This window comes from Miniopterus natalensis, chromosome 8, assembly GCF_054644295.1.
Source record: "Miniopterus natalensis isolate mMinNat1 chromosome 8, mMinNat1.hap1, whole genome shotgun sequence".
In the NCBI taxonomy this organism is placed as follows: domain Eukaryota; kingdom Metazoa; phylum Chordata; class Mammalia; order Chiroptera; family Miniopteridae; genus Miniopterus; species Miniopterus natalensis.
The window spans coordinates 51,203,280-51,231,049 of record NC_142088.1 but is presented as its reverse complement, the minus strand read 5'-3'; the positions used below and the strand labels follow the sequence as shown (position 1 = coordinate 51,231,049).

At 40.6% G+C, this 27,770-nt stretch overlaps 1 protein-coding gene across 1 annotated transcript; it reads left to right on the top strand.

Annotated features, from left to right (window-relative positions):
• The first annotated feature begins 1,740 nt into the window (after positions 1-1,740).
• Positions 1,741-27,770, top strand: UPP2 (uridine phosphorylase 2). The gene is made up of 7 exons (XM_016223257.2): positions 1,741-1,820; positions 5,168-5,285; positions 11,152-11,310; positions 14,294-14,408; positions 17,195-17,404; positions 19,628-19,774; positions 27,619-27,770. The coding sequence occupies exons 1-7, from the start codon at positions 1,759-1,761 to the stop codon at positions 27,768-27,770; spliced, it is 963 nt and encodes a 320-aa protein (XP_016078743.1). The 5' UTR covers positions 1,741-1,758.

Here is a 27,770-nt window from a genome sequence, read left to right as displayed (position 1 = left end):
TTGGCGATCAAGATCATTGACTGATAGAATTTGCACTGGAAACAGACATGTTAATTAGTCTAAATAATTCACTGGAGTGGAGTAATTAATGATTTAACACTTATCTAATTAACTAACACTTTCACCTGTCAGAGCCAGAGGTAAATGCCAGACTGGAATTTGGTAGTCTTCTTCATTATACCTTATAAAAAAAAATTAGAGAGACAGCATAGAATACCAAATAAAAGTGTGAAGCTCTCCCATGGTGGGTGGTGGGCCTGTTGATTCTCAAAATTGCCAGTGCTTGTGGAGAAGGGGAAGCAGGTAGGCCACCTTGAGGGGAGCCATGAGGGAAGAGACGGATGTATTACAGCCTAGAAACAGGAACTACTCTCCCAAGTTACACAAGCAACACACAGGTGCAGGCTTATTTTGCCTCAAAGCTGTCATTACCTTTTCCAAGATCTGTTTCCTTGGGGACTTTTGGATAACTTTGGGCAAAGTTAACAAATGTCTAATTGGTAACAGCAGTAGCAAGATTTAGAATACGACATTAGTTCCCCATTCCTTTCCTTCTCATTCTGTTAATTTTGCTAGCTGGCCAAGATGGGCTGAAGGAGGCCACATGGAACTCAAGGAGCTTGTCCGAAGTGACTGTCACCAGGAAGAGGAGTGTCTCTAACACAGTTAAGATATGGGCATTTGGTTCTTCACTGGGAAGCACTGTTACAGGGGAATTCATGCACATTATGCAACACCTTGTATCTGCTGCTGCTTGGGCATTTGTGAACATTTTAAGCTCTGGTTTGCTTGCAAGCCATGAGAGGAATGTTCTTAAACTCTCACCAGGATAGAACTTCAGTTGATTGCCATGGGAGCTGAGAAAAAAAGCAAAAAAAAAGCAGGATGAAGTACCTTTAAAGTCTTCTAAATTTTCCCATCCCCAAAGTGTACAGTAAGAAGGAGAAGAAAAGCAGTGAATTTATGGATTTCTTAAAAGAGACACTCTGTTTTCTGAAAATATCAGGCCTGATGTTGTTATTCTACTTGGACTGACCCCCAACAGCTGTTTCATTGGATTTTACGGGCAGCCTAGGGTTTTTAGCTTACTGAAGCTCTGGGAAACAGATTCAGTTTAATTATCAGAACTTCTGTGTGAATTTGAATGGGCAGAGTTCAGATGAGAGGCTCTCTGAGGTAATGACTTTGTATGTTTGTCTCACTTGTGAACACAGAATGAAAACAAGTTGGTGAGGGGTAGGATGGGGTGAGAAAATGAAATGTTTGGGAACTGAAAGTTCTCACATGTACTGGACACATTTTTGAGACAACATGGTGGAAATCGGTGGAGGACTTGGATCCATATACAGTTGTCCCAAAGTAAATAAGCCGGTGCGCCACACTAGACCCATGCTGGGGCCAAGGCCAGAGTAAGGGACAGCTGTACCAGTCAACGGTTAACAAGCTAACCAACCTGGTCAGAGAGATAGGATGCCACACCTTCAAAGGGAGCCTATCTTCTTACCGAAGTGTTGCTTGAGAGCTGGGCTATAGTATAAAAGGCCATATCAAAGAGGATATTTTTTGAATTGGTAGGGAGTTTAGAATGCTAAGAGTAAAGTTCCATTAGTGATTTCAGAAGAAAACATAAGTTTTAAGGGAGGTTGTCATTCTAACTTGGAGCTGAACTATTATGATTGACCTATAACTTAATAGCAACTCGTTATATATTTATTTTCTGACATCAACTTAAGAGTGACTATCCATATAGTACAAAGTATGGCTTCGATTTTGCCTGCTTCCAATAAAGCTATGAGATCTGACCGGAATACTTATGTTGGGTAAGTAATTTTCATTTTTTATTTGTTTTGATCAGATGGATGTTCTTTAGATTTTATACTCAATGTTCAGAAGATAGACCTCTACCTTTACTTAAATATCTTAAGTTTAGAGATGTTATAGTTGGAACACAGCTCATAATACAAAACAAAGTGAACACAGTGCAAATTTTCTTACCAATGGCATTTTCATTCCTTGGTTCTTGGAAGAATTTAGCTCATCTAAGAAAGTGAGGCAATATGCCAATTATATCTCAATTTTTAAACAAAGTGAAGCAAAAAAACAAAACCAAAAACCAATCTGTAAAAGATTAACCAACCTGCATGAGTGAACAAATTCAAAGTTCCGTCTGGAGTTCAGCTTTTAATTCCAGGACCATGGGCTGAAATAATCTGAAAAATGATTAAAGGGGCCTTCCAGTGCCTAAGGGAGATTTAACTGTGTTGCAGCATATTATGAAGTGATTTCATCCGCTTTGTGATAGACTTTACATAGAATTCACTTCTAAAATACCATGTATGTTATTCATCTCAGGGGTAGACATAAATCTGCCAAAACTCTGAAAATTTAGCTCCAATTCTTGCCCCAGGTTCACAGAACATAATAGAGCATTAATCTTCAGGAGGCTTAAGGAATTTTTGCGAGGTTCCCCTGATTCGCTGAGTTGTATCAAATGCCTCGCTTAGGGCCCCCATCATGTCAGGGTTTCAGAAAATGTTCCATTTACCCATCCCAAACAGAGGTAGCCTCCTACCACGTTCACTTGTTCAGGGAAGCCAAGGAAAGAGGAAAGGAAAAATTATGAAGATGAAGGTGATGGTAAAATTGAAAGGCTTCTCAGCCAGAGCTTTTCTTTGGTTGCCAGTACTTAATACTGACCATGCTGTGTCATGGTTTGCTAAAAGACTGTATTCTCAACACCACCTTTGGCCCATGTTTTAGAAAAAGGAAGAAAAAGGCAAAACAAGGTTGAGGAGAAAAGCAGCGTACACAGGCTATTTAGTAAAAATTACATACTTTGGAAAGATTGAAGTATTGCAATTGCCAGATTCATACTGGGTTGAAGTTGGCAAAATACCCCAAACTAGTCTTTCCTTTGGTAAGTAATAGAGTGAGCATCTTAGAAGTGCTTTTGATTAGCCCAAAGGGATACAAATCTTCTACAGACATGCCACCTCTCCAATTTTCTGACCAAGGGATCATTAGCTATTGAAACAGACCATCAAGGGAAAACTAAGAATAGGTCCTAATTAATTAATAGGAGTATTTTAATTAATACAAGAGAATATAGTTAATGGCTTGAGATTTGAATCAGAATTTCTAGGAGTGGGGCTCAGGTACCAGTGCTGTTTAAAGTACCCCAGGTGATTCTGATATGGAGTTAGAGTTTGGAATCCCTGAAGTAGATGAATGACACTCTTTTCTGGAGTAAGGATTTATAGTCAGCCAGGAATCCAAAGGAGAATCTTCAGAGAGGAAAAGCAGTTTGGGCAGTCAAACAGAGAGTGTAAGAGAAGTAGGAAGAGAATGTGGGTGGCAGTGTTTCTCAAAAAACTTGAATGTGCACAGAAATCACATAGGAGTTAGTTAAGAGGCAGATTTTGACTCTGTAGGTCCTGTGTGGGGCCTGAGATTTTGCATTTCTAAAAAGCCTCCATGGCAATGCTGCTGGCTTATTGACCACACTTTCTCTATCAAGGGGTTACTGGTGAATGTCCTTTTGCCTCTCACCAGGCAAAGAAAGGAGGTGTCCTTTCGCTTTGGGGCTTGGAGGATTGTTCTGAAGTTGTAAAGTGTTCTAACCTCATGGAATGTTTTATTTTTGAAAACAGCCATGATCCACTAACTAATTAAGAATTTGTTACCCTAAATGTTTTTGAGCAGAAAATTAATAGTATTTTGTTCCACTTCCCGAACAGTTAAATTTAATTTAACAAATAAAATTTGTTAAGACTTGGGGATTAAAAAAAGATACATGAGACAGCTTGCATGAAGAAATTCACAATTTTTCTGGGGAGATAGAAAATTAACACATGAAATGCTATCTATCAGCCTTAATGTGAATTAAATGCTTTAGGAGGACAGTAGGGGGGTGGGGGCGATTCATACTGACTGGGGAGGAAAGATGTTTGGAAAAGCCTTCCTGGAGGAGCTGATATTTGAATTTGACATTGAAGAATGGGTAGGATTCTGATATGTGAACAATGGAGAAAAGGGGAAGGATGTTTCAGGAACAAAGACTTAAAGAGAGATTCTCAATTTTAGTTGCACATCACATCATCTAGGGAAATTTAAAAAATACTTTCAGAGTCTAAATTCATTAGGGTCTGGGGTCTGGCCACCAGTGTTTTTAAATGATTTTTTAATGGCTGAAGATCACTGGAAATATAGAAAAACACAAGAGTTTTGTTAAAATGTTTAGAGGCATTTACTGAGAAATGGAAGAGCATAGAGCAAAGAAGTCAGATAGTTATTGGCCAACATGGCTTGACCCACCGTGGGGTGGGGTAGATAATTTACTGCTAATAATTAAAGTAGTATTAATCACTACTGTAATACCAAAGACTGTATAGTTGATGTGCTTCATAAATATGAATTAGGCTGAATTAAGGTTATTCCTACAGCAGCAGTCAGCTCACTGTCTTGCATTATTTTACTGAGAGAGAGGAAAGGTAGTAGCCCAGTCAGGCTCAGATAGGCCTCAGGCCAATCTTGCAAAGCAGTTACTATTTTCACTATACCCACTTTACAGATGAGGAAACTTTCAAAAAACAAAGATAAAATAAGTTACTCAAGCTTGCACAGTTAGTATATATATGGTTGAGCTGGTAGTGGAGCCCAGGCAATCTAACTATAGATCCCAGTAGGTGCTGTTACACAGACTCCCATGCAAAGAAAGAAAATGACCGTGAGGGCCAGGCAGAACTGGATAGAAAAGGCTGTTTTGTAATCTACTGGTTGTAAAATTTTGCTCAAGTTTCTGTAAGCCTTGGCTCTTTTGTTTGTAAATTGGATTAGTTAGTACTGCTTACCTAATAGAATGGTTATGGGATTAAATGAGGTAATGTGTCTACTCTACATAGTTTTTATGGCAGTGTGCAATTTTCATGTTTAAGGCTATGTCTATGTGCACAGAAAATATTAGCTATTATTATTATTATTATTGGTATTCTTGTTTTAACTATAATATCATAATAATATTTGCTTCCTAACAAATCATTTATCCGAAATGAAGATTTGTGTCCAATATTTGGTCTAGCAGTTATCATAGGCATAGACTGATATCTTTGCTCTTTTGTGTACTTTCACTCTAAATTTCTTCAAGTATTTTTTACCTTATTTTCCCTAGAAAAAGTTTTGTTCATGTTAAAAATCCTTACCTGGACTCTATGGATGAAGACATTCTCTATCACTTGGATTTAGGAACAAAAACACACAATCTACCAGCAATGTTTGGGGATGTAAAGGTAAAAGTATTTCTAACTTTAAGAAAAACAATCATGTTTCTGTTGCTGATATTTCTTCTTATTTTTCCAATATAAACTTTACCCATTTAGCTATCGCAATGTCAGAGGTCCCACTGGAACACAAGGCATGTTCATTCTCTGAAACAATTTAGAATGTGTATATCTTGAACAATCATTTCCACCCCAATGAGACATCAAAGTTCCCAAACTAAATCTAATACATACATGATTATTTGCCTGCTCTAGTTCTTAGAGATAAATACAATTTTATTGGCAATACTGCTGGGTGCTGAGAATTCATTATGATTCGGTTCACTGTTTAAAATCTACATGGATAGTTGAACTTCACTAATTCACATTTTATTAAATGATAGCATAACTCAACAAAATTAATAATTCTATCTTGAAAATAACCATTATTCAATATTTCATATTATTAAGATTTTATTATTTCATATGAAATATTATGAGAAAACTCATAATATATATATATGCAGCTCATGTTCATTATTTAAAATTAGGAAAATGTAAAAAAAAAACACAATAATTTTTTTAAATACACCTTAAAAAAACTCCTACCATCTAAACATAGATATCACCCTATTTTCTTTTCTTCCAATCCTTTTTAGTAAATTTTAAAATAGTTGGAATTATATAACTTTGCATCCTGAATTTTCACTTACATTTATGTCATTAACATTTCCCCAATATTATGACATTTTCTTTGAAACATATTGTTTATGGATGTTAAGTGGCTGTGCCATACATTATATAGTCTACTTTTGACCTTTATGTATAAGTATTTTCTATCATAAATACCACTGAAATGGGTATTTTTGGACCTGACGACCTTTCACATTTAAGTCTATTTGCTTAGGATGATTCAGAGAAATGGTCAAAGGGAATAAACTTCTTAAAGAATTTCCAAAAAGCCTCTACCTATTCACCAGGAGAGAATTGTACAGTTTCATCTAACTTTTATTCACTTATTTTGCAATTACAAGAACAAACAAACAAAAAAGCTTTCACATCCATTGTCTCACTTAATCTTTGCATTAGCCCTTTTAGGCAGGGTTAGCAGATATTTATTTATTTCCTCTATAACACAAGGAAATTGAGTTCAGAGAAGTCAAAGGAGGTTAACAAGGTACAACACACAGTGGCAGAGCCATGACTTGGACCATGATTTTCCAAGGTCCTTACCCACTGCCCTTGGTAGATTGAGTCACGGTGACTGAGAATAGTCCATTAACTGGGAGGGGGCACTGAAGAAATGAGGGAGGAAGAGAAAGAGGCTAGAGGGAGAAGAAGACATAGAAGGAGGAAGAGAAGGAGGAGAAGGGAGGGAAGGAAGGAAGGAAGGAAGGAAGGAAGGAAGGAAGGAAGGAAGGAAGGAAGGAAGGAAGGAAGGAAGGAAGGAAGGGAGCATAGAAGGAAGGAAATAAGAAAGGGAGGGATAAAGAGAAGAAATAAACCAATGATATTTGTTAACAGTGGGAGCTAAATTTCTTCCTCCCCTCCCGTCTCTCCTAGGGTACCTCTGGTGAGGTGTGGGCTGATTTGGCCCGCCCCGCCCCTACCTTTCTCTGCTCTTCTCCAGTCTGCTGCTCCTTGCCTTCCAGAAGCTTCTCTCCATATTAACTTCATCTTCTCCATGTAACCTCTCTCCCTACTGATGTTTCTTATGTTTATGCTCCAAGAGTCATTGACAAGAGCTATCTTTGACACTCATTGACCAGACTTTATCTGAATTCAAATATTAGGTTTGAGGTTCATGCCTCAGTGATGTTCCCAAGACCATTATTTGGGGATAATTCCAATTAATGAAAAGACTCATCATAATTAATAAACTAAGCTACCCATCTAATTAATAAACTAGAAAGACTCAAGATATGTTTTTGAGACATTAAGTTTTCTACTGTCTACATATCTAGGTATCTGCCTCCCTCTACCACTTAGTGTGCTTTCAATGCATAAGACTCTGCATTAGGCATATGTGTGTGGCATATCATTCAAACCCCATAGCAACTAAGGTAGTAGTTATTATCCCCATTGTACAGATGAGGAAACTGAAGCTCAAATATATATGTAGTGTTGTAGCATATATGTATGTACATATGCTATAAATGTATCATTATAAATATATGTTATAGCTGTACATCTATATATCTGTACATATATCTATATAGATAACTATCATCTAGCTAGCTATACCTGTAATACGCATAACATAGCTAGTAAGTGAAAGAGCTGGGATTAACCCTTAGGGTTTCTCTGATGAAAAAGGTAATGACACTTCTCTATTTGAAAAAACAACAACACTACATTTTGGTACTCTTAGTGTTAGTTTCTGGGAAATCATTGGAATGGAAAGTTTTGTTTTAGACATTAAGATAATGGGACTCATACATATCTCTCATACACACACACACATGCAGAATTGCCTCAACTTTGTTACACTCCCAGGAATCAAGCCTTTACCCCTCCACTTAACTAGATCTTCATCAGCACTTATTCTTATACTCTGTCAGAACCACTATCCAACCTTATAAATTCACTATCCACCTGGTGTGAACCCCTTTAGTAGATTCTTTTTTGAATAAGAGAATGCTCTGGTTTAGAACCTGTTTTGTCCTACCAGAGAGCAACTCTATTGATTGGGCCATTTTGATGGATAACAGGTAAAAGTGTGTGTGTGTAGATTGTGAAATAAGTAATGTAGTTCCAAGTAATCAGAACTGACTTTTTAACCTATACCAGGATTCTTTTGGAAGCAGCAGGTAAAGTCTGATTTATATTTACAGATGTTTTCTCAGAAACTTGCCCTTTTTAAGCCACAGTCCCATCTTTGAATGAGAACACTCTAGGTTCAATTTCTTGATTCCTTAAATCCCAGGGCAGCAATCCTAGGCAGAGAGAGAGGGTATAATCCATTAGTACCTGGAAACTCAGTTTTGTCTTCACAGAGGTGACCATCGTTATTAATAGTATTATCTTCCAAGGAAAGGAAACTCTAGATGTGTAAAATTTAAACCTTACAGATTTTGACAATTATTCCTTTTTTCTTACTATATTTTTAAAATTTTTGCTAGCTGGTAATGCAAAATATCAGTGGTTTAGCACAATGTAAATTTATTTCTTATTTGCATTGAATACAAAATGGGTGTTCCCAGTTGATGGGTGGCTTTCCTCCAATTGGTGATTCAGGGATCCAGGCTCCTTCCATCTTGGTGTTCTGTCACTTTTGAGGAGTGACTTGCAAAGTTTTCCTGAGTGTCAGCACCCATCCAGCAGACAGGAGAAGATAATCTGCAGGATCACCAATGGGAGATTTCTATGGGTTAGGACTAGAAGTGGAGCCCATCACTTCTGCTCGCATTCTAGTGGCTGGAACTAAGGCACATGGCCTTATCTAATTGGAAAGGAGGCTAGGAAGTTGAGTTTAGTTGTGTGCCTAGAAAGAAGGAGAAATGGCTTTGGTGAACAGCTAATCAGACTTCATCATACTGACTGGAATGAATCAAGCAATTAAAAAATATAGTGGAGGAGCATTAGAACTTTTCTACTCAAACTCAATATCCAAATATGCCTTTTATAAAATTACTAACATATCCTCCAATCTCTCCCTAGAAATTTCAAGTAACATAAAAAAGCATTACCTTATAACACTCTGTAATATGCATTTTAAAAGTGTTTAAACTCCTTTGTAAACATACAATGTACATAAACTGCAATAGGACCAGGTTGATACAAATGGCAAAGGTAAGTCTTTAGACAGTAGGCATGTTTGAAAGTGAGTTAATTCTGTCAGTCTACAGCAAAATCCTTACCACATTTTTGTAATGCTTCAGACTCCTTTGCAATGCACTTTTATCTTCTTTAATAAACCAGGACAAATGATCATTTTGTTTGGGACATAAATCACAGTAAGTGTCACTTAAGACCAGTGTTGGTTGGTGGTCCTTGGCCATATTTTACTTCTCATTAAGGCAGCCAGACTTAAATTGTGTCTAGAGGTGATATTTAGTAAGTCTGATTTAAGAGTAAGGCTTCAAGAATGAAAATGCTTCTGTCTATCCTTATCATCTTTATGTCACTAGAAACATTCAGAAATTCCTGTTGATTACAGCAATATCCAGAGTTCACAGAAGAATTCATACTCTAAACTATTCTAACATCTGTTTTGGTTTTATGGTCAATCTGAATAGTTGTAATTTACATTCACTGGCACCACACAATGAGGTTATTTTCAAACTACTGTATTTTGAAGAAAAAAACCCCAAAACCCTCCTTGTACTTAGATCTTGAGCTAAGTCTTAATTGTCCATGCCAAAAGAGGAAAAAATTTTTTATAAGTAATTAATAGTAATTTTAAAAACTCACTTCAGACCGTGGTCTTACTCTCTTTGCTACCCAGCCTGTATGGCTAACTTCCATTGCAGTTCATTACCAACTTTAAGCCGCAGCAGGGAAACTCATCAGAAACCACAGAAAAGACAAAAATGAGGGTAGAAGAGAAGCAGAGGAGCAGGATAAAAGGATAATTACATGTCATAACTGAAACTGGAATTATTGCTAAATGGAAACAGAATGCATCATGTAATCAGACCACCCAACAGTCATAGTAAATCACTTGTAAATGGGGGTGTCTACTCTCCAACCTCAGCTGGCTATTTCCTTACACAGATCTCCCTTCTCCCTGGGCGGGACTCGCCAGCAATCCTTCTGATCCTCGGCCTCGTGCTGGCCACATCAGTCAGGCGCCACCAACTGCCTTTTCCTTACTGGATTTGAACCAGCTTTATTTATTCGTCCTAAATTCTGCAATACAGAAACAATAAGCGAGCTCAAAAGCAGGGCCAGGAAATCGCTATATGATATGACACAGTAGTAACCTTTTGTTGAGTGCTCAGAAGGTGCCTGGCTTTGTGCAATGTCCCCTGTCAGAGTCAATGCCGTCTTCTCCTTACAAAAACCATACAGATTATACTGTTTTTCTACTTTGGCGATGACAATCTAAGGCACCAAGAGATTACATGGGTAACACTAAGCAAGTTACGTAATCAGCTATGGGGTTGGAGTGCAAAGCCAGGTTTATCTCAAAGGGCACCCTTAACCTCAGTGTTGCTTTATCTCCGATTGAACTCCTTCAGACTCTGTGCCTCACCACTTAGCTTAGATCCCCTAATGGCTTTGCACCTAGTGCCTTTCTGTGGGCTGTGCTTCCTATTATAAATTCAAAGATGTGAAAATGTGAATACAATAAAAACAAAATCGAATTATTGAAATCGATGAAATACCATAGTGAGATGTCCAGTCCACAGTGGGGCTTGCTCCATGTGAATTTCTTCTGAATGAGAAGTTGGGAAGGGTTTGATGTGATTATTTTCTTAAAGGGTTAAGTTAACATAGCACATTTTACAATAAAAACTTATGATTGGGGATGTGGAATGAAGAAACATAACTAAACCTCATAGCTCTCCCTTGGTTCTCATGCTACTTGCATTCCATGTGCTCGCTATTTTCACACTAAGCATATAGCCTGCTAACGCCCAGCAACAGGCTGCTGACATCACCTTCAGAGCTGGCTGATGTTCACTGTAAACCAAAGCACCAGGAAACGCCGACTGGAACAAGAGCAACACTTACTTTGATTTCGTGATGATCTTTTTCTTTGCTAATTAAGTACATAAAACTTTGTTGCCTTATTTACAGGTTAATGATGCAAATTAGTTAACTCATGAGCATAACCCACATCTACACATGCTCTTAAGTAAATTACCGAAAAGTAAAAACATTACAGTTGAAAGCTGACCCTTGGTTCTGATCCCAGTCATTAAGGTGATTGTTTCTTTTTTATTAACAGTTTGTCTGCGTTGGTGGGAGCCCCAACAGGATGAAAGCGTTTGCACTGTTCATACATAAGGAGCTCAGACTGGAGGAAAGCGGAGAAGAAATAAAGGACATCTGTGCCGGGACAGACAGATATTGCATGTACAAAATTGGTCCCGTGCTCTCCATCAGCGTAAGTACTCAATGACTGCACTTCTGGGAGCATCACAAGCTTGCAGGAAAAGTGGGAACTCCTGAATACAGGAGCTTTTCCCCTCCTCCTGCTCTGCCTTCTCACATAATTAAATTAAGTCTCCAGGTGTGACATTCTTTGCTGGAAAAAGTCCCAGGGGAACATAGCATTCAGTGTCACTTTAGTTTATTAGTTACCACTTAGCTATTCAAATTAGGGGGGGAAACTCTCAAAGCACACTTTCTTTCTTTAGTTTGTAACTGATTAAGCCACCAGTAATTTTCTCTCCTCTATCCCTTTCCCAGCTTTGGGAATGCTGAGCTTTAAGTACACAGGGGCCAATTTTCAGGATTGCCAAAGGCTGCCGTTTGACACTGTAATAAGCTCACTGGAAAGCTGATAATGTGTTTCTGCAGAGCTTTTGTGAGTTGCTCTCTTGTACTTAGACTATGTTAACAGCTGTGGACATATGCAGTGTCCTAAGACAAAATGAAAGTGGGATAATTTGCAATATTAAGGAACACATACACCGTTTCCCTCTTGGACTCAGGGTAGCAGACACAGAGGGAAGTGGGTATGTGTGTGCACCGAGCTTGTCCTTCTAAGTCTCTCTCTGCCACAAGGCTGTATCCTGAAACAATAGCGCTAGTCTGTCACATATCTGGACACCGTAGTCCTCATAAAGGGCAGAACCAGGCAGGCTGGGGAACAAGGAAGAGTCCTCTGCAGAGTGTGACAATTCTAAGTAGCTGAATTATATGTGACTCCTGCACAGAGGAGAGCCACCAATCACTGATCACTCTAAGTACCTGGTAAGGGAAGGATGGGTGATCGTGGCTGGAAGCCTGAAGTAAAGAAGAGAAAATTAGGCAGCACCAATGGGGCAGCTAAGTTGATTTCCCCTCTGGGTCAAGAATGCCTGAAACTTGCTTTGGGCTCAAATGAGAGAATCCATTCATTTACTCATTCAACAACTATAGAATATCTACATTGGAAGGAAACTGAATATTGTTTGTAGTAGGCAAATTTTGTCTTATTGTTTGGACTAGGCAAATTTTAAACTTTAAAAAATATATACGTATATATTTTTATTGATTTCAGAGAGAGGAAAGGAGAGGGAGAGAGAGAGATAGAAACATCAATAATGAAAGAGTTGTCATTGATCGGCTGCCTCCTGCACACCCCCTGCTGGGGATCGAGCCCCTAACCCGGGCATGGGAATCAAACCGCCATCTCCTGGATCCTAGGTCAATGCTCAACCGCTGAGCTACGCCCAGCCTGGCTTGTCTTACTAACTTTTGTTTGACATGTAGACTACAACTGTCATTTTTTTTCCTGCACAATGAATGGTAAGGACACAAAAGTAAGGTTTATAAAAATGTGAAATTATTGTAAACAAATAGTCATACTTAAGAGTAAGATATAAAAACAGCAGTAAATGGATCTTGCTGTTCTGTCAATGGATCTTGCTGTTCTGTCAGGGAAAAAGAGCTGAAGTACGGATCATGCCCAGAGGTCAGCCAGTTAGAAATGGGCCTCACTAGGCAGACACAAGATTTCCAATTTGGGCCTCTTCTTTAAATATTCTTTTTCTCCAGTAGCTGAGGGTGTGTGTGTGTGTGTGTGTGTGTGTGTGTGTGTGTGTGTGTGTGTGTGTGTGTGACAGAGGACAGAGAGACTTTAGCAGAAACACAGAAGCCCATTTGTCATTTTATTACCATGTCACATAGTAAGTGATAATTATAAACCTATCAAATATCTGATTTAGAAAGAACTTACTAGATCAAATAATGGTTCATTGTCTTCATTTACAGTTGAGCAAATGAGATTTAGAGAGTTTTCTCATTAGTGGCATAGTCAGTGCCAAAGCCCAGACTTGTTCATCTTAGATATACAAATTAATTCAGGTTTGACTCATGTCTCCAGAAGACTTACAATGCATTTGAAAGTCAGGACCTATTCAGTGGAAACCAAAATTGGGAACCCCAGAGGTTCAAAATGTTCATAGTTTAATATTCTTGATGGTGAGAGGGAGGGAACTCAGGTGAGAACACCTCGGTCCTGGCTGTAGTGGTTTCCCTGATTTGCTGATGAGAGAATTAGTGGAGACATCACCTATCCGCCAAGATGGCCCTGGTGCTTTTCTGCACACAAACTCTTTGTGCCCAAAGTAGAACCAAAGAATACATGTGACTCTCAGATGTTATGTCAGGAATGAAATAGCCTCTGATTCTGAACTCAGCTCCAACTTCTACAAATTTCACAATGTGGATCTTTCTGGAGACTTATTAGAACATATTATAACCACCAGGAGTTGCTAAATCCTCTAACCTATGTTGCCCCCTTTTCTGGTGACATTGACTCTACCGTTCCAAATGCTGAGGATAACCGGGATTGGGATCCATAGCAACTTGCCCTCACCTGCGCATTCGCTGTTGGCTCTAAATTATTGCATGTGGGTGTAACCCTTGTGTTTACTCTTGTATGTTCACACAGAATCAGCAGCAAATGAGCAAGGCCATGCGAGGCAATGATGTGGATTTACAATTTCATTTATTATGGTGGCAATAAAGACATGGCAGCCAAGTCTATATTTCCTCGAAATCAAGCCAATCTTGAAAATAGACTCTATTTCAAAGACTCGCTGTAAAGAGCCCAGTGGGGAGATGAACGATGGCGCTGCCCTGACACACCAGCACACCATGCCATCGCCACCTTCCTTCTGCTCCTGGTGATGAGGGCTGAGCTCACTGTAACTGGCGGGGAGACGCCTCTCTCTCTGATCCTCACAGATGGGCACATCTATCAGCGTGTTTTGTAGGCGTCAGTTAGAGCTGACTTATGTTTCCCTCAGCTTTGGCAAAGTCATAATGATTATGTAAATTTATCTGAGGGCTCTTAGCTTGTAATGAAGAGCAAAAATGTGTCCTGTGTGTATATCAGCTTGCGAGATGTATAATGACTTTCTCTTTCCTTTCAACAGCACGGCATGGGGATCCCCTCCATTTCTATTATGCTTCACGAACTCATCAAATTACTGCACCATGCCCAGTGCTGTGATGTTACCATGATCAGAATCGGTACATCAGGGGGAATAGGTGAGATGCTTGATTTCCACTATTAGATCCCAGTGATTGTTCCAGGCAAAGTAGCTGTCAACATACAGCGACATACTCAGAGCCCAGAAGAAAACCAGATGGGCTAAGAAGTGTCAGGAGGCTAGGCTTGAGGACGTTTAAAGAAATTTAAAGGAATATTTCCTCTTTATCTTCCATTTCTTTCATCCATGGAAACCTGAAGTGGACTTGGGTGTCCTTAAGGGGAAGAGTAGAAGAAATGCTAGGAAATACGCTTTGAAGATAAGAGTAAGTTTTGAGGGTTACAGTAAATTTTGAGGCATAGAATTTTTATAAATAACAGAAATAACTGTTTCCAAGTTAAAAAAAAATCACTACTAATTGCCTTGTCAGCTGAGTAAGCAGACTTCATAGCTTATAGGAAAACATTGCTTTTAGCTCATGCTGGTGACTACATCTCTATTCTTGGTGGTAGTTTTCCTCAACACACCAGAGCAGCCAAGCTGGGCCTTTAGGGAAGGGCTGGCTGATGCTTCTTCAGGTTTCCCCAGAGCTGCCCTTCTCTCTGCTTCCTGGCTGGTTGGGTAGCTTGTCAGGGGCCTTGATTGTGCTCTAATACTGAGCTGAGGTCAAGTTATAGAGAAACTTTCTTTTTCAACATTTTCTTCAGGAGCAGATCGTATGAGGGGTGACTTTACTCCGTCACCAATGCAAGTACAGACAGAGCATTGTAACTGGGAACGTTTGGTTGACAGAGTGACAGGACTGAATGGGAATTATAAAAAGGGTTGAGACTTCTGTTTTAAAACTACACATTTTTGGAGCAATAAGGAACCTTCAGAAATCCTCAGACAAAAAACTAGAGAAGTGACTTGTCCAATATCACAGAGCTACACGTGGCTGGTCCATGCTTCACCACAAACAGACATGTTTAAAAAGATTAGTCCCTTTCCACAGCTGTGGCACAGGAATGAAGTCCACCTGAGGCTCTCACTGATGGGATTTTTAAAAAAGGACATCTGTGGATGTCCATCCAGAAAGAGGAGAATGTTAACATCATTGCTAGCTAGATCAGGCATCCTTCTGGATGCCCTTCTTTTGGCCTTTGAAAGACTTTAACTAGGCTATAAATGCTCTACTGCATCTAAATATTAGGGAGGCATAATTTTGATGCCTACATTTTTAACTTCCTTTCCAATCATTTTCCTGTTCTTGGGACATTGAGAATAATTGAAGGAGCCACTTGTTTGACTTATTTATTTATTTTATATATCTTTATTGATTTCAGAGAAAGGGAGAGGGAGAGAGAGATAGGAACATCAATGTTGAGAGAGTCATTGATCGGCTGCCTCTTGCACTCCCCCAACTGGGGATCAAGCCCACAACCTGGGCAAGTGCCCTGAAAGGGGAATCAAACCATGATCTCCTGGATCCTAGGTTGATGCTCAACCACTGAGCCACACCCAGCTGGGCTGTTTGACTTATTTAAAAAGAATCTGACCCACCAAAGGTCATTCATCAGAGCCCACGTTGGGTCCCTAGATGGATCTCCTAAAATAATGCCATGTTGATCAATACTGGAACTTAGAGAAACCCAGAAGGATAAGGCTGTGCTCTGCAAAGGGCCAGATAATAAACATTTAAGGCTTCATAGGCCATATGGTTTCCATTGCAACTTCTCAACTCTGCCATTGTAGTATGGAAGCAACCATAGACAATATGTAATGAATGAATGTGGCTGTGATCCAATAAAACTTTACTTACAAAGATAGTCTGAATTTGGCCCACGGGTTGTAGTTTGCAGATGTCTACCCTATGGCATCTCTATGAAAGCATTTGCTCAGTCAACAAATTTTTATTAAGTATCTACAGTGTAATAGGCATGATGCTAGACCTGGGGAGAAAACAGTGAATAATGCTTTTGCCTTAGTAGAGCTTATGTTTTAATCAGGGCACTAGGCAGACAAATGAGTAAAAGTGAGATGAATGTTAGAGCAGGAGTCTAGGGCACTGCCATTATATATTCCCTTCTTTTGGCTCTAAACAGAAATCAGAATGGGTCAAAAACTAGGTCAAAACCTGGGCCTGGGGAATTTAATGTCACTTGTCTGTTTTTTTATTATCTTCCCCCTCCATGGATTCAGACCTTTTGAAGGAAGTGACTTTAGCTGACACCTGAAGAATGAGTTGATGTTAGTCTGCTGGAAAGGTGTGAGGAGAACAAGAGAGCATTCCAGGCAGGGAGAACAGTTGGCAGAAAATGGTTTTTCAAGTCCCTGTGACTGGAGTTACTAAGTCCCAAGAGCAAGCCAGACTTTGTAGCCCTGGAAGGTCAGCCAGGAGGCCTAATTTACATGAGATCAGAGAGGGGAGGAGGGATGATGTGATGAGAATCCGAAGGAAAGAAGGATAGAGATGCAAAGAAATTACTGTAATCAAGGAGATGCACAGAAGATTAAATATCAAGTAGTCACATCACTTTATGAAAGCAACTTGCTGGCAGGCTCATTTAGTTTATTCCTGACCTAATTTATTCAAATTTGAGCCCGAAGGCCGATACTAATTTGCATGTCCAAGAGTCATGTTTGTCTTGAAATCTAAACCCCATCATGCTGTAAATGTGAATTTGGAAAGACAGCAAATGTAAATGCCTGTTCTGAATGTTGTTACTTAATGGAATTTGGAACAAAAATAATTTAAAGGATGGAAAGAGGGAGAATCATTAGCAAGCAGCATTAATTAACATTGACAGGATTGATTACATACTATGTGTCAAAAGTAACCACTTATTTATTTCCACATTACAGGGGTCGCACCGGGGTCCGTTGTAATAACAGATACGGCTGTAGACTCCTTCTTTAAGCCCAGATTTGAACAGATAATCTTGGACAACATTGTCACCCGAAGTACCGAACTTGACAAGGAACTGGCTGAGGAACTATTCAACTGCAGCAAAGAAATTCCCAACTTCCCAACACTCATTGGACATACGATGTGTACCTATGATTTTTATGAAGGTGAGAAGAATCTGTAAATTGTGAAAGCAACTCTTTGTTATTCAAACCCATAAATTATATTTAAAACTTCACTTTAGAAATTTTATAGTTGGGAATTAAAAGAGAGACTGAAACAGCCTTTTGAACTTCCTATAGCACAGGAACGTAAGGACATAATAAGCAGCAGAGAAACATCTATAGTGAATATATACTGAGAGTGGGTTTAAACCTCCAAGAACAAATTGAATACTAAAATGCAATGAATGATGTTAGCAACATCTTATCTCTGTTTATGCCTTTAGTTTCAATTGATGACTCAGGGAGAAGGGGAATGTGCTGATTCTGTTTTGCCATTTTGAGACACGACCACTTATACCTCAAAAGGGACCTGGTACTCAGGAAAAAGTGGAACCCAGAAATGGGGAGAAATGTTTAGGGGAGGAATTCCAAAAGGCTAGATAGTATCAGAGTGGTTTTTTCTCTCTCTGCAACAATTAAAGTGTTCCCAAATCAAGTTGAAAGGCAAATTGAAGATGACTGCCAAGTAGCTTTTGCTATAAGGGGTGAGAAGCCAGGAGGAAAAAGTGTCAAGGGCAGAGCCTATTCTTTCCAGAAGAAAGACTCTAACCAGGGTCAGTACCATTTCTTGGAGGGCATTCTAGAAATACTGTAGCATGGTTGTGTTTTAGTATGTTCATCAAAGTACATATTATTTCATTTTTAATTATTTTTTTTATTTTTTCCTGTGGATCAAACTTAAGCTATTATATTAAAAATTTTAAATTAAGTACCGAGATAGGCTATAGTATCTATAAATGTTACTTCAGGTTAGTAACATTTTATTTTATAACATATGTGTTATAAACAAGAGGTATGCTGGTTTTGATAAGATTGAAACTCTGTCATAGATCACTGTCCCCTTTGTTGGAAGTGTCATGGATAGGTATAAGCCAGAGCTTACAAATGACAGCCTGTTGGAGTCACTATTTTCTTTGGCCTACACAGAATTTTTTAAGTGTGAATTATTTTGCCAACGTTTAAAATTTCTTGAAATTTCACATGAAAATCAGTTTTGGCTTCTTGAAATAATATAACATTGAAAATTTGAAATAATGCATGGCAGCCTGCCAAGCCCCAGCCCACATCCAGGGCTGCATTCAATGAAGGTGAGGGGAGGCTGCTCCCTTCCCAGACCCTGCAGACCTCACTGACGTTACCTGCTTGGCTTCTAGGACATCTGAGTTTGAGTTGGCTTAAGTAACACTATGTTAGAGGTGCTGGGAGGCAGCCTTCAGGAGGAAGGAACAAGGAGAAGCAGCCAGCCAGCGTGGAAGTAGCCTGAAAGGCCAAAAGAGAGGAAAGGAAGCCAAAAAGAGGACTGTGCAAATAATGATGGTGACAGAGTGCTGTTGGCCTCCCTGCTTCAGCCCAGGCCGTCCTGGGAGTGCGGCCTGGAGAAGTCTGTTCCCAGAGCCTGCAGGGTGGGGGAGGAATTAGACCATTTGACTTTTTTCCATCAGACTTTAGCCCCACCAGTTGAAAAAGGTGAAACTAAGTGGTAAATAAACACTGAGAGCAGCCTAGAAGGGAAACAGTGATCACAAAGTGTGGCAGGCAGCCTGAGCACAGAGAAGGTAGACAAACTGGTCCCACTGATACGACGGGCCAGGTGGAGAGTTACGTTGCCCAAACCGTCTTCCTGATCACTGAGGCTGGACGTCTCTTCTCCCCCAGCACCTGGCCCTGGGCCATCCCCCACTAACAGCAGCAACCTGAGAGTTTCCTCAAAGGGCAGGTCTCTCAGTGACCCTCTGGTTCAAAATTTTCTCTTTGAAAGTAGCAAGAAATCTCTGGGGTGGTAATTTGGCACTGTGTGAATGTTTTGTAATCCAACTGTCTTTTACCTAATGATTTTAGCATGGGTTACAAAATGATGATTTCCTAATTCCATTATCTTTGGGCACAGTGCTGGCTGCTGTGGCCACTCAGTGATTACCAGCCCCAGAGCTGGGACGCTTAGCACCCTGGAGACTGCTCTCTGCATATGAGACTCTGGCGTCAGGCACAGCCTTGCTCCTGGCCCAGTGATAGGAAGACTCAGATGGCAGGTTTATCCTACCTGGAGTGCAGGCCCAGGAGTTAGGGTCACCTGAGGAGTGCTCCAGAGGACAGAAAGCCCCTTGGTGATGCCACTGCCACTGTGGCAGGATATCAAGTTACTGACTGTTTTCCGTTCTCTTTCAGGCCAGGGTCGACTAGATGGAGCACTGTGCAGCTTTTCCAGAGAAAAGAAGGTCGATTACTTGAAGAGAGCATACAAAGCCGGAGTCAGGAATATCGAGATGGAATCTACAGTATTTGCAGCCATGTGTAGACTGTGTGGCCTAAAAGGTAAGTTCTTCATGAATGCCTAGGGTCCAAGTCTCTTCTTTTATAAAGTTACTTTCACTCTATAAGAGAAGAAAAAGAAATCCAGCTATAGATTACTTTGGGTTGAATGCATGCCTTATAGTTGTTTATAATATGGATTATCTCACAAAGTCTTGTGAGTGGGCTGGACATTATTCTCATTAGGCAGATGAGGAAACCGAGCCTCAAAGGTCAAAGGCAAGTTGCCCAAGGCCATCAGCTACTGGGTTATGTAGCCACAACTTGACAGAAAGTAAAATTGTAAGTTGATAACATATAGTTGGCAATTAAAGCCATGCAACTGGTGAGATGACAAAGCGAATGAGTGTAGAAACAGATGAGAAAAGGTCCTTGGTTAGAAGTTAAAAGTTAAGGGAGGTGAGGGAGATCCAGCAAAGGAGGCTATGGAGGAGTGGCCATTGAAATTGGCAGACACCCTTGACTACTTCCATCTCTCAGAGTACATGTACAAGCAAATCTTTGTACTATATGAGTGAAGGATGCAGATGGATCCTTGCCTTGTTTAGAAGGTCATCATGAATACCCTCTTTCTAAAGAAACAACAGCACCCGATTTTCTCTGCACAAGGTAATGAGAGTGGGACACCCAGCTGGGGGCAGCTTGACTTTGCCTAAGAGCAGCCCAATTAGCACACAGCTTGCAGGAACACCTGGATCCAGCTATTTCTGTTCCTCATATTTCTGTACTATAGAAACAACAAGTGGTCATTTGACTCACAGCTCCACCTAATACGCAAATAGAGCAGAATTTAATAACCAGTTTAGTTAAACATAAAATGCTTACATACAAACATGCTATCCTGATATAAGTTTGGTGGTGACCAGCAATTTTTTCTTAAGTGGCACCGACTAACAGCAAAAAGGAGAGTTCTAGGCTTGTGAACCCTGGACCCACGTCTTTCTCTCTCTAAGGATGTTATCAGCATCTCAGAGAAATTATTCTGTTATGAGGTCTCTTCTGTCCTTGCTGCAAATCCTTGTGATCTTGCTCTCTCTGCCACCTGCAGGCACCCTCCTGGACTCTTTCCTGCCCAGCTTGCTGTAGTCCCTGCTACCTGCTGTTGTTTTCTCTTTTTGTGGCTGCCAATAGCTCTCTTGCAGGCTGCTGCTGCAGCCTTGTCGCTGAGCACACCCCTCTGGGCTGTCAACATTCGCACTAAAGGTTGCATCTGTATCTCTGCGATTCTGTAGTTCTTTGGAGTATTTCTGTCTGAATTTCTTCATGGGGAAGACTCCACTGATCTGAAAGCTGAATTCTTGGTACACTACCCCAAGAACACAGACAAAAGCCCCATGCAATGATGCTACCATGTTCCCATCTTTCATCACTTCATCACATCCTTCCCCCACAGCAGTGAAGCTTGGAAAAGCTCTGTGGGAGCTAGAAAAGCTGGCTTAGGCGAAGGGCTCAGGCAGTCTTCACAAGCAGCTGCTCTAACACAGAGAAAGTTAGGGAGGATATTCCAATGGTAAGCAACACGGGAAATATTTCTCAAGTGGCACCGAGCTCAGGGCCCAGCTGCAGCTGCCTCCCAGGCCTGTTCTCCATCCTTTCGCATCCCACTCCCGCTGTTAGTAGCGGCCCAATCGACCCTGCCTCTCCAGGCAGCCTTTCCTAACGGCCGTTCTGTCCCTTTAATGCTACCCGAAGACTGAACCCAATCTGACTTCATACTGAAGTGATGACGGCTAATGGTTTCGGCTTATAAATAACAACTTTTTATTTAAACAAAGGCCTTCTAGAGACCCATTGTCCTAACTCAGAGGAGTCGCTCACTGAGTTTGGCCTAATGCAGAAATAGACCTTTCTGCGTCCACCTGTGACAAGGAGGTCTTGGGTCCACATGGATTAGCACTTCTTATCTTCGTGATTAGTAATGGATCTCACTTTGTCAGAGAAGCCTTGAATGACCACCTGAACTAAACCTGCTCACATTCATTCTACTCACTCACTCTGCTCACTCACTCATTCATTCTACTTCATTTGTCTGTATTGCACTTGCCATTATAGACCATATTTTTAGTTTCTTTATGCATTAACTTACCTATTACTTTATATATATTAATGCATGAAAGTATTTATTTAGCATCTCCCTCCATTATAATATAAGCACCATGAGAACAGGAATGTTGTTTGTCATTTTCTTGCTCCATCTCCAGCACTTAGAATAATATCTGCCACATGGGCATTCAGTAAATATATGCTAAATGAATGAACAAACAAAAAAGAGTGACTCCTCAACTCTTATTTACCATGGAAAATGGCTACAGCAAATATAGCAACTGGTCCCTTCATTCCCCAGCTTCATTAGTGGCTTGGAATTGTCTGAAGGATTTTGGAGTGCCTCTTATCTGTCCAAATAGGAAGAGACAAAGCTTTAAATTCAAACTTCCCTTTTTCTGTAAGTTTTATATGATACTTCTGCTTTATCGGCAGCCCTTAAAGCTCTTGATGTTTCATAGGTGGACAAACTGCTAGAAATGGGGCCACAGATACCCATAAGTCACTGTTGTTACCCTGATCTCATTACCCTGAAAGGGAGTAGGGGGATCACTGCATTAACAAAGACTCGGGAAGGGAAATAGTGGCATTCTACATAGAAAGGCCAGGCCTTCAGAATACTGGGAACCCACTGTCCAATGCTGCATAAGTGCATTCACCTATGAATTTATAATATGAATGCATCCGTTCCTCTCTTAGAGCAAAATCTATTTTAATTGAACCCCTAACATTCTGATGAAAGATAATCATTCTGCACTGTGAACTTGTGATAAGTATGTTCAATTTGTATCCATTTTTAAAAGACAATGCTGCCTTCTGACACACGCTTGCTTGCATGGCAATATATAAAACCTAATATTTATCTAAGATTAGGTTCTGCTTAAATCCCCTTTGTCAGTGGTGTTTGCAGCACTCACAGTGGTTTTTCTTTAGGGTAAAGGAAGAATTCAGTGTTATTTCTTTTGACAGATACTGGTAACTTGGAGGATACATTCAATCTTCGTAACATTACTTTATTACAGTTCAATGAAAAGGAGCAGAATTCTGACTTTAATTCCATTTTATATTCTTCTGCTGGTCCCAGCAATGAAGGATACTGGGCTTTGGGAACTGCACGGTGATCACTGGTGAAGTAGAAAAGATATTACAACAAGGATTAAAGATTATATTCAGTCTGGAGCTGGAACATTTCTTAACTCTAAAGTGGAGAAAAATTGGGGCTTTGAAATATTATTATACGAGGGTGCAGGGCAACCAGTTGCAGCTCTCTTCACCCTCACAAGAAAAGAAACTGTGGCTCAGGGAGGTTCTAACAAGTTCTCACAGTTAATAATAAGCTGGACTGGAATCTGAATGCAGCTCTGTCCGACTCGAGGCCCTTGGCACCGCACTCTGCCGCCTGTTCCCAGCAGCCTCCCACGGACACACAAGGTCTTCAGTAGTACGCATAGCGGTGACTTGGCCAAAAAAATCAGTCATTATATCTGGGAAATCAGATCTAAGTGGCTAGTGATTCATTTATGACTTTTACAAAGACAAGATTTAACAAAATGGGTTCTTCTTACTTTCTTGGGTTTTACATATTTTTAATCAAGGTCAGCATGTATAGTTTTATTTGATTAATTTTAATTCTACTCTCCTACCCTCTATTCCACTCCTCCCTGCCCCTTACCAACACATCACCCATCAGAGAAACATTTAGGGCCACGGACTCAGCCCTTTGGGTGGTTGGCATTACCTGTGACCCACCCCTCCCCTGCTCTGCCCAGGGAGGCATCCTGGGTTCCCCCGCTGGAACCCCACCCAGCACACCGGGCTCCCTTCTCTGCCCATCCTGACTCATCCCTGGTTGGCCCAGCATCCAGCAGAGGTTCAGCCCCCAAGGTTCCAGCTGAACGTCCTGGAGATGACAGCATAGTCCTCATGCCAGCAAGATGATGTGAGGCACGCAGGCTGAGCGTGTGGATTGGGAGAGAGATGCCTCTGAGGTCCACCTTTCTTCTGTCTCAGGGAGTGAAACGAGGCCTAGAGGGTGTAAGTGACCAGTCTTAGGAAACACGCCAGATCGAAACCAGAGGTGGACCAGAAGTAACACCTCCCGCCTCCTCACCCGCACTCCCTCCACCGTCTCATAAGGTGTAAAAGAGCAACATATTTATCTATTGACGGATTACTTGTACTCCTTTTTTTAAAAAAAAGGCATTAGCAGCAGCTTCCCATGAAAGATGAATGTATACCATAATTTAAGCAAGGTAAAGAGAATAGAAAACATGTATTTAAGGGAGTAGCTGGGGATTTCTCAATATCAACGAGACTACCTGGGAACACAATAGTAAATCTAAATACTTCTACTTGGTTCTGAGTTTCTTGGAGGCCAAGTTGAAAATGGAAACACATTGAGTTACGCAGCACTCATTATCTAATAAAAGGAAGCATTTGAGGTTTACCATAAAAACTTTATCCAAAGGTTAAACATAAGTGAAATTATCAACTATATTATAATGGACAGTGTATTCAATAACACTTTTATAAAAGTTAAGGGACAATTCTTGATAGAGTTAATGCTAAATCTTGGTTCTGTCGAATTCTGCGTATCTTTGGAAACCTAAAGTACTAGGGTTCAGGTCTGTACATTTGTTGAACTTGATTTGATTCAGGATAGAGTTTAATGTCTTTAAAGCAATCATTTTCAAATATTAATGTGCAGATAACTGGGAAGGTGTTTTTTTTTTTAAAGCAGATTCATGTCCAGGCTGGGAGGCTCAGTTGGTTGGAGCATTGTCCCATACACCAAAGGCTGTGGGTTCGATTCCCGGTCAGGGCACATGCCTAGGTTGTGGGTTTGATTCCTGGTTGGGTCGTGTATGGGAGGCAACTGATGGACGTTTCTCTCTCTTTCTCTTTCTCTCTCTCCCTCTCTTTCTAAAACCAATAAATATATCCTTGGGTGAGGATAAATAAATAAATAAATACATAAATGAAATAAAATACAGATTCACTGCCCTCTTTCACCTCTCACCCCTAACTGCATATCAGGGATAGAGTCAAGGACTCTGCGTTACTAACGAGCTCTGGTTCTGATGGAGGCAGACAGTGGTGCACATTTTGAGAGACACCAATCGAGAACAAATTGTTTCTATGCTGCTTAGCTTTGATCAGCCCCTTGGAATATGAATTTTCTCCACTTAGTTGTTGATTCACAGCCCACAGCCTGAGATCGACGTTTCAGGGAAGACAGAGGCGGTGCAAAGGCTCTGGGTTGTTGAGAGTCCTATGCTTTCTATACCAGGCATACAGGGAGCAAAGATGGTGCGTGTTTAGTAAACTCAGAGCTTGAGGAGTGAAGAGGGGAATGTAAAAGGCCAGGAGAAGCGGGAGAGGAGCTGGCACAGAGCCAGGCTGGGAACCCCCAGGCTAACCTGTGCTGCTTTGCCATTTTCTGAGGTCTAGCCTATCTGGGTTCAGTTGCCCACAGGGGAATCTGCGCCTGGCCTTGCTGTCTTTGCCTACAAGTTCATGGGAAACTTTCCTGGAAGTCCATTCTGAATCAGAAAGTTGGAACTAAAGCAGGGGCTGTGGATGCCTAAGGATTCATGGGTGGGTTTCAGGGGCCATGACCCCCTGGAATTACATACAAATATTTTGTGTGCACGTGCATATGAGTATTTTTGTGAAAAGAGATTCCAATGACAACTTTCATCAGATTCTCAAAGGGACTGCAAACAATCCGAAAGAGCTGAGAATCCGTGAGAGCTCCTGGTGCAGCTGAGGCCTTGAGCTCCACGTTCGTACCGATGTGTGTTCCCAACACACTGTAGCCTGACCTCAGTTAGCTGACAACCTCCTTGGTGACAGCTAGGTCATTAAGTGTCCCTCTGCAGGAGCCACCCTCCCTGCCCAATCTGAGGATTATGGTAGCAAAGTTGTCAGGCTTAATATAGACAAATTGTTTGGGGCAATTAATCCCCTTTAATTGCCCATGGAAATGGTAATTTTAGGTGACAAGATTATTATGTGCTGCTTGTTAATGGGACCTCTGGGGTCAAGAAAACACCCCTGAGAATGCTATGACTTGTTCTTTTCCATCTTTGGCATTACCTTGAAATCTCCAGATAAGATGTTTAGTCAGCTCCCACTCTGTGAAAAGTACAGAGCGTGGGTTTCCTTTCATTCTTCTTCCAAGGGAAGGATTAGAGAACAACTTTCAACATTTCCCTGCCACCACCAGCCTCTGCCAGGCTTCACAGGCTCGCTGATCATTAACTCGAAAAACTGGGGAAGTTTCTAGCCCTTCCATTTGTTTGTTTACGTGTTCTGCCAAGTTGCTTTACAACCAAGTGAGCTTTGAATAAATAGGGTCCTAGATGATGAAATATTTGGCTCAGCTCAAGTTGAATATTTTCATTCCTTTTCACTTCACTGAACAGGAGGGTCAGTTTGACCGATGGGTCAGGGCAGGTCTGCCTAATGGTTCACCATGTGCCAGCTCAGGTGACAGGTAGATGGAGGGCAGAGAACTCTTCTTAGAAATTTAGGAAGCTGGGAATTGGTTGGCCATTTACTAGCTGTGCATACTGGGCCATTTGTTTGACCTCCCTAAACCCTCATTTCATCACCTGCCAAAAGGGGATAAAAATAATAGCTGGCTCACAGCACAGCTGAAAAGACTAAATGATATCATAAACACCTGGCAGATAGCAAGAACTAAGCCAAACCAAAAAGATAGCATCTATTATAAATACAATTCATTTCTCCTTTCCAAATCCAGATCTTATAAAGAAGTCTAAAATAACGGAGAGGTTAAAGAAATAAGTATTACACTCCAGCCCAACTTTATCTCCATGTCCTCAAAGCTTGTTAATGTAGCCACATCTAATCCCATGAACCCTGAAATCCTTTTTAAAATGCTGCAGATGAAGATAGAGATTATTACACTACCAGTTCAAATTGCTGAGACTGATTTCATTGTATATGATCACATGCCCTGAAATCAAAGATTTCGTGTAAAACTGACAGTCAAGAATTTGTAGGAGACTCAATTTTTCTCTCTGGTTCTTCTTGATGAAACAAACCAAAGGCACTACCCTCATGGTGACTTTGCAAAAATGAGAGTTTCAGTTTTTTTAGGAAAATACGTCTGTTCTTTTTCCCCTACTTTTGCATCTATCATAGGATTTTATTCCCGTTCTTTAGAGACTAAATGCTAATAGATTTGCTCCTTCATGGAGTTGATTCTTATACTTAAGCATCTCATTTAATATGTTTCTTCTCAAATTTCGTGAAGGTCAGTACTCACTTTTAGTGGTATTTCCTGAGGTCGGTGTTCATATCTCTCATATTTACTTTATTCTTCAGCAAGGGCTGCAGCAGGCAAACAAAACATTGCACCAAGGAGTCAAATGTCATCTAGGAATAATGGCTATCTCTCCAGTTTTATCCTCAAGTAAGAAGAGCCTCATCTAACTGGAAATATAGGATAGAAAGCTGGAAGTTTGTGTCTTGAATGGCAAGGATCTCTCCTTGTTCTTGACCTGAACACAAAGCTCTCCCTTATTCTAGCCAATTGTAGGGGAAAGGAGAACAGAGAGTGCCTAAAATTATTTCCATTAACTTATTTAGATGGAGTGTTTGGTGGGCGTCCATAGAAATATGAGCCATATAGAAGGCTAGAGAATTCCTGAGTTGCATCTATGTGACAGGGAAAACAACACAAAATACGTGTGCTAGGGATATTGGGACATTTGGCTAATGTTTCTATACAAAAGATGAACCCATTTATTCAGTAATGATGTTTGCTCTTCTAGCTGCTGTGGTCTGCGTGACACTTCTGGACAGACTGGAAAGTGACCAGATCAACTTGCCCCATGATGTTCTGGTGGAGTACCAGCAACGGCCTCAGCTCCTAATCTCCAACTTCATCAAACAGCGCCTTGGACTTCGTGACCAGAGGTCATAA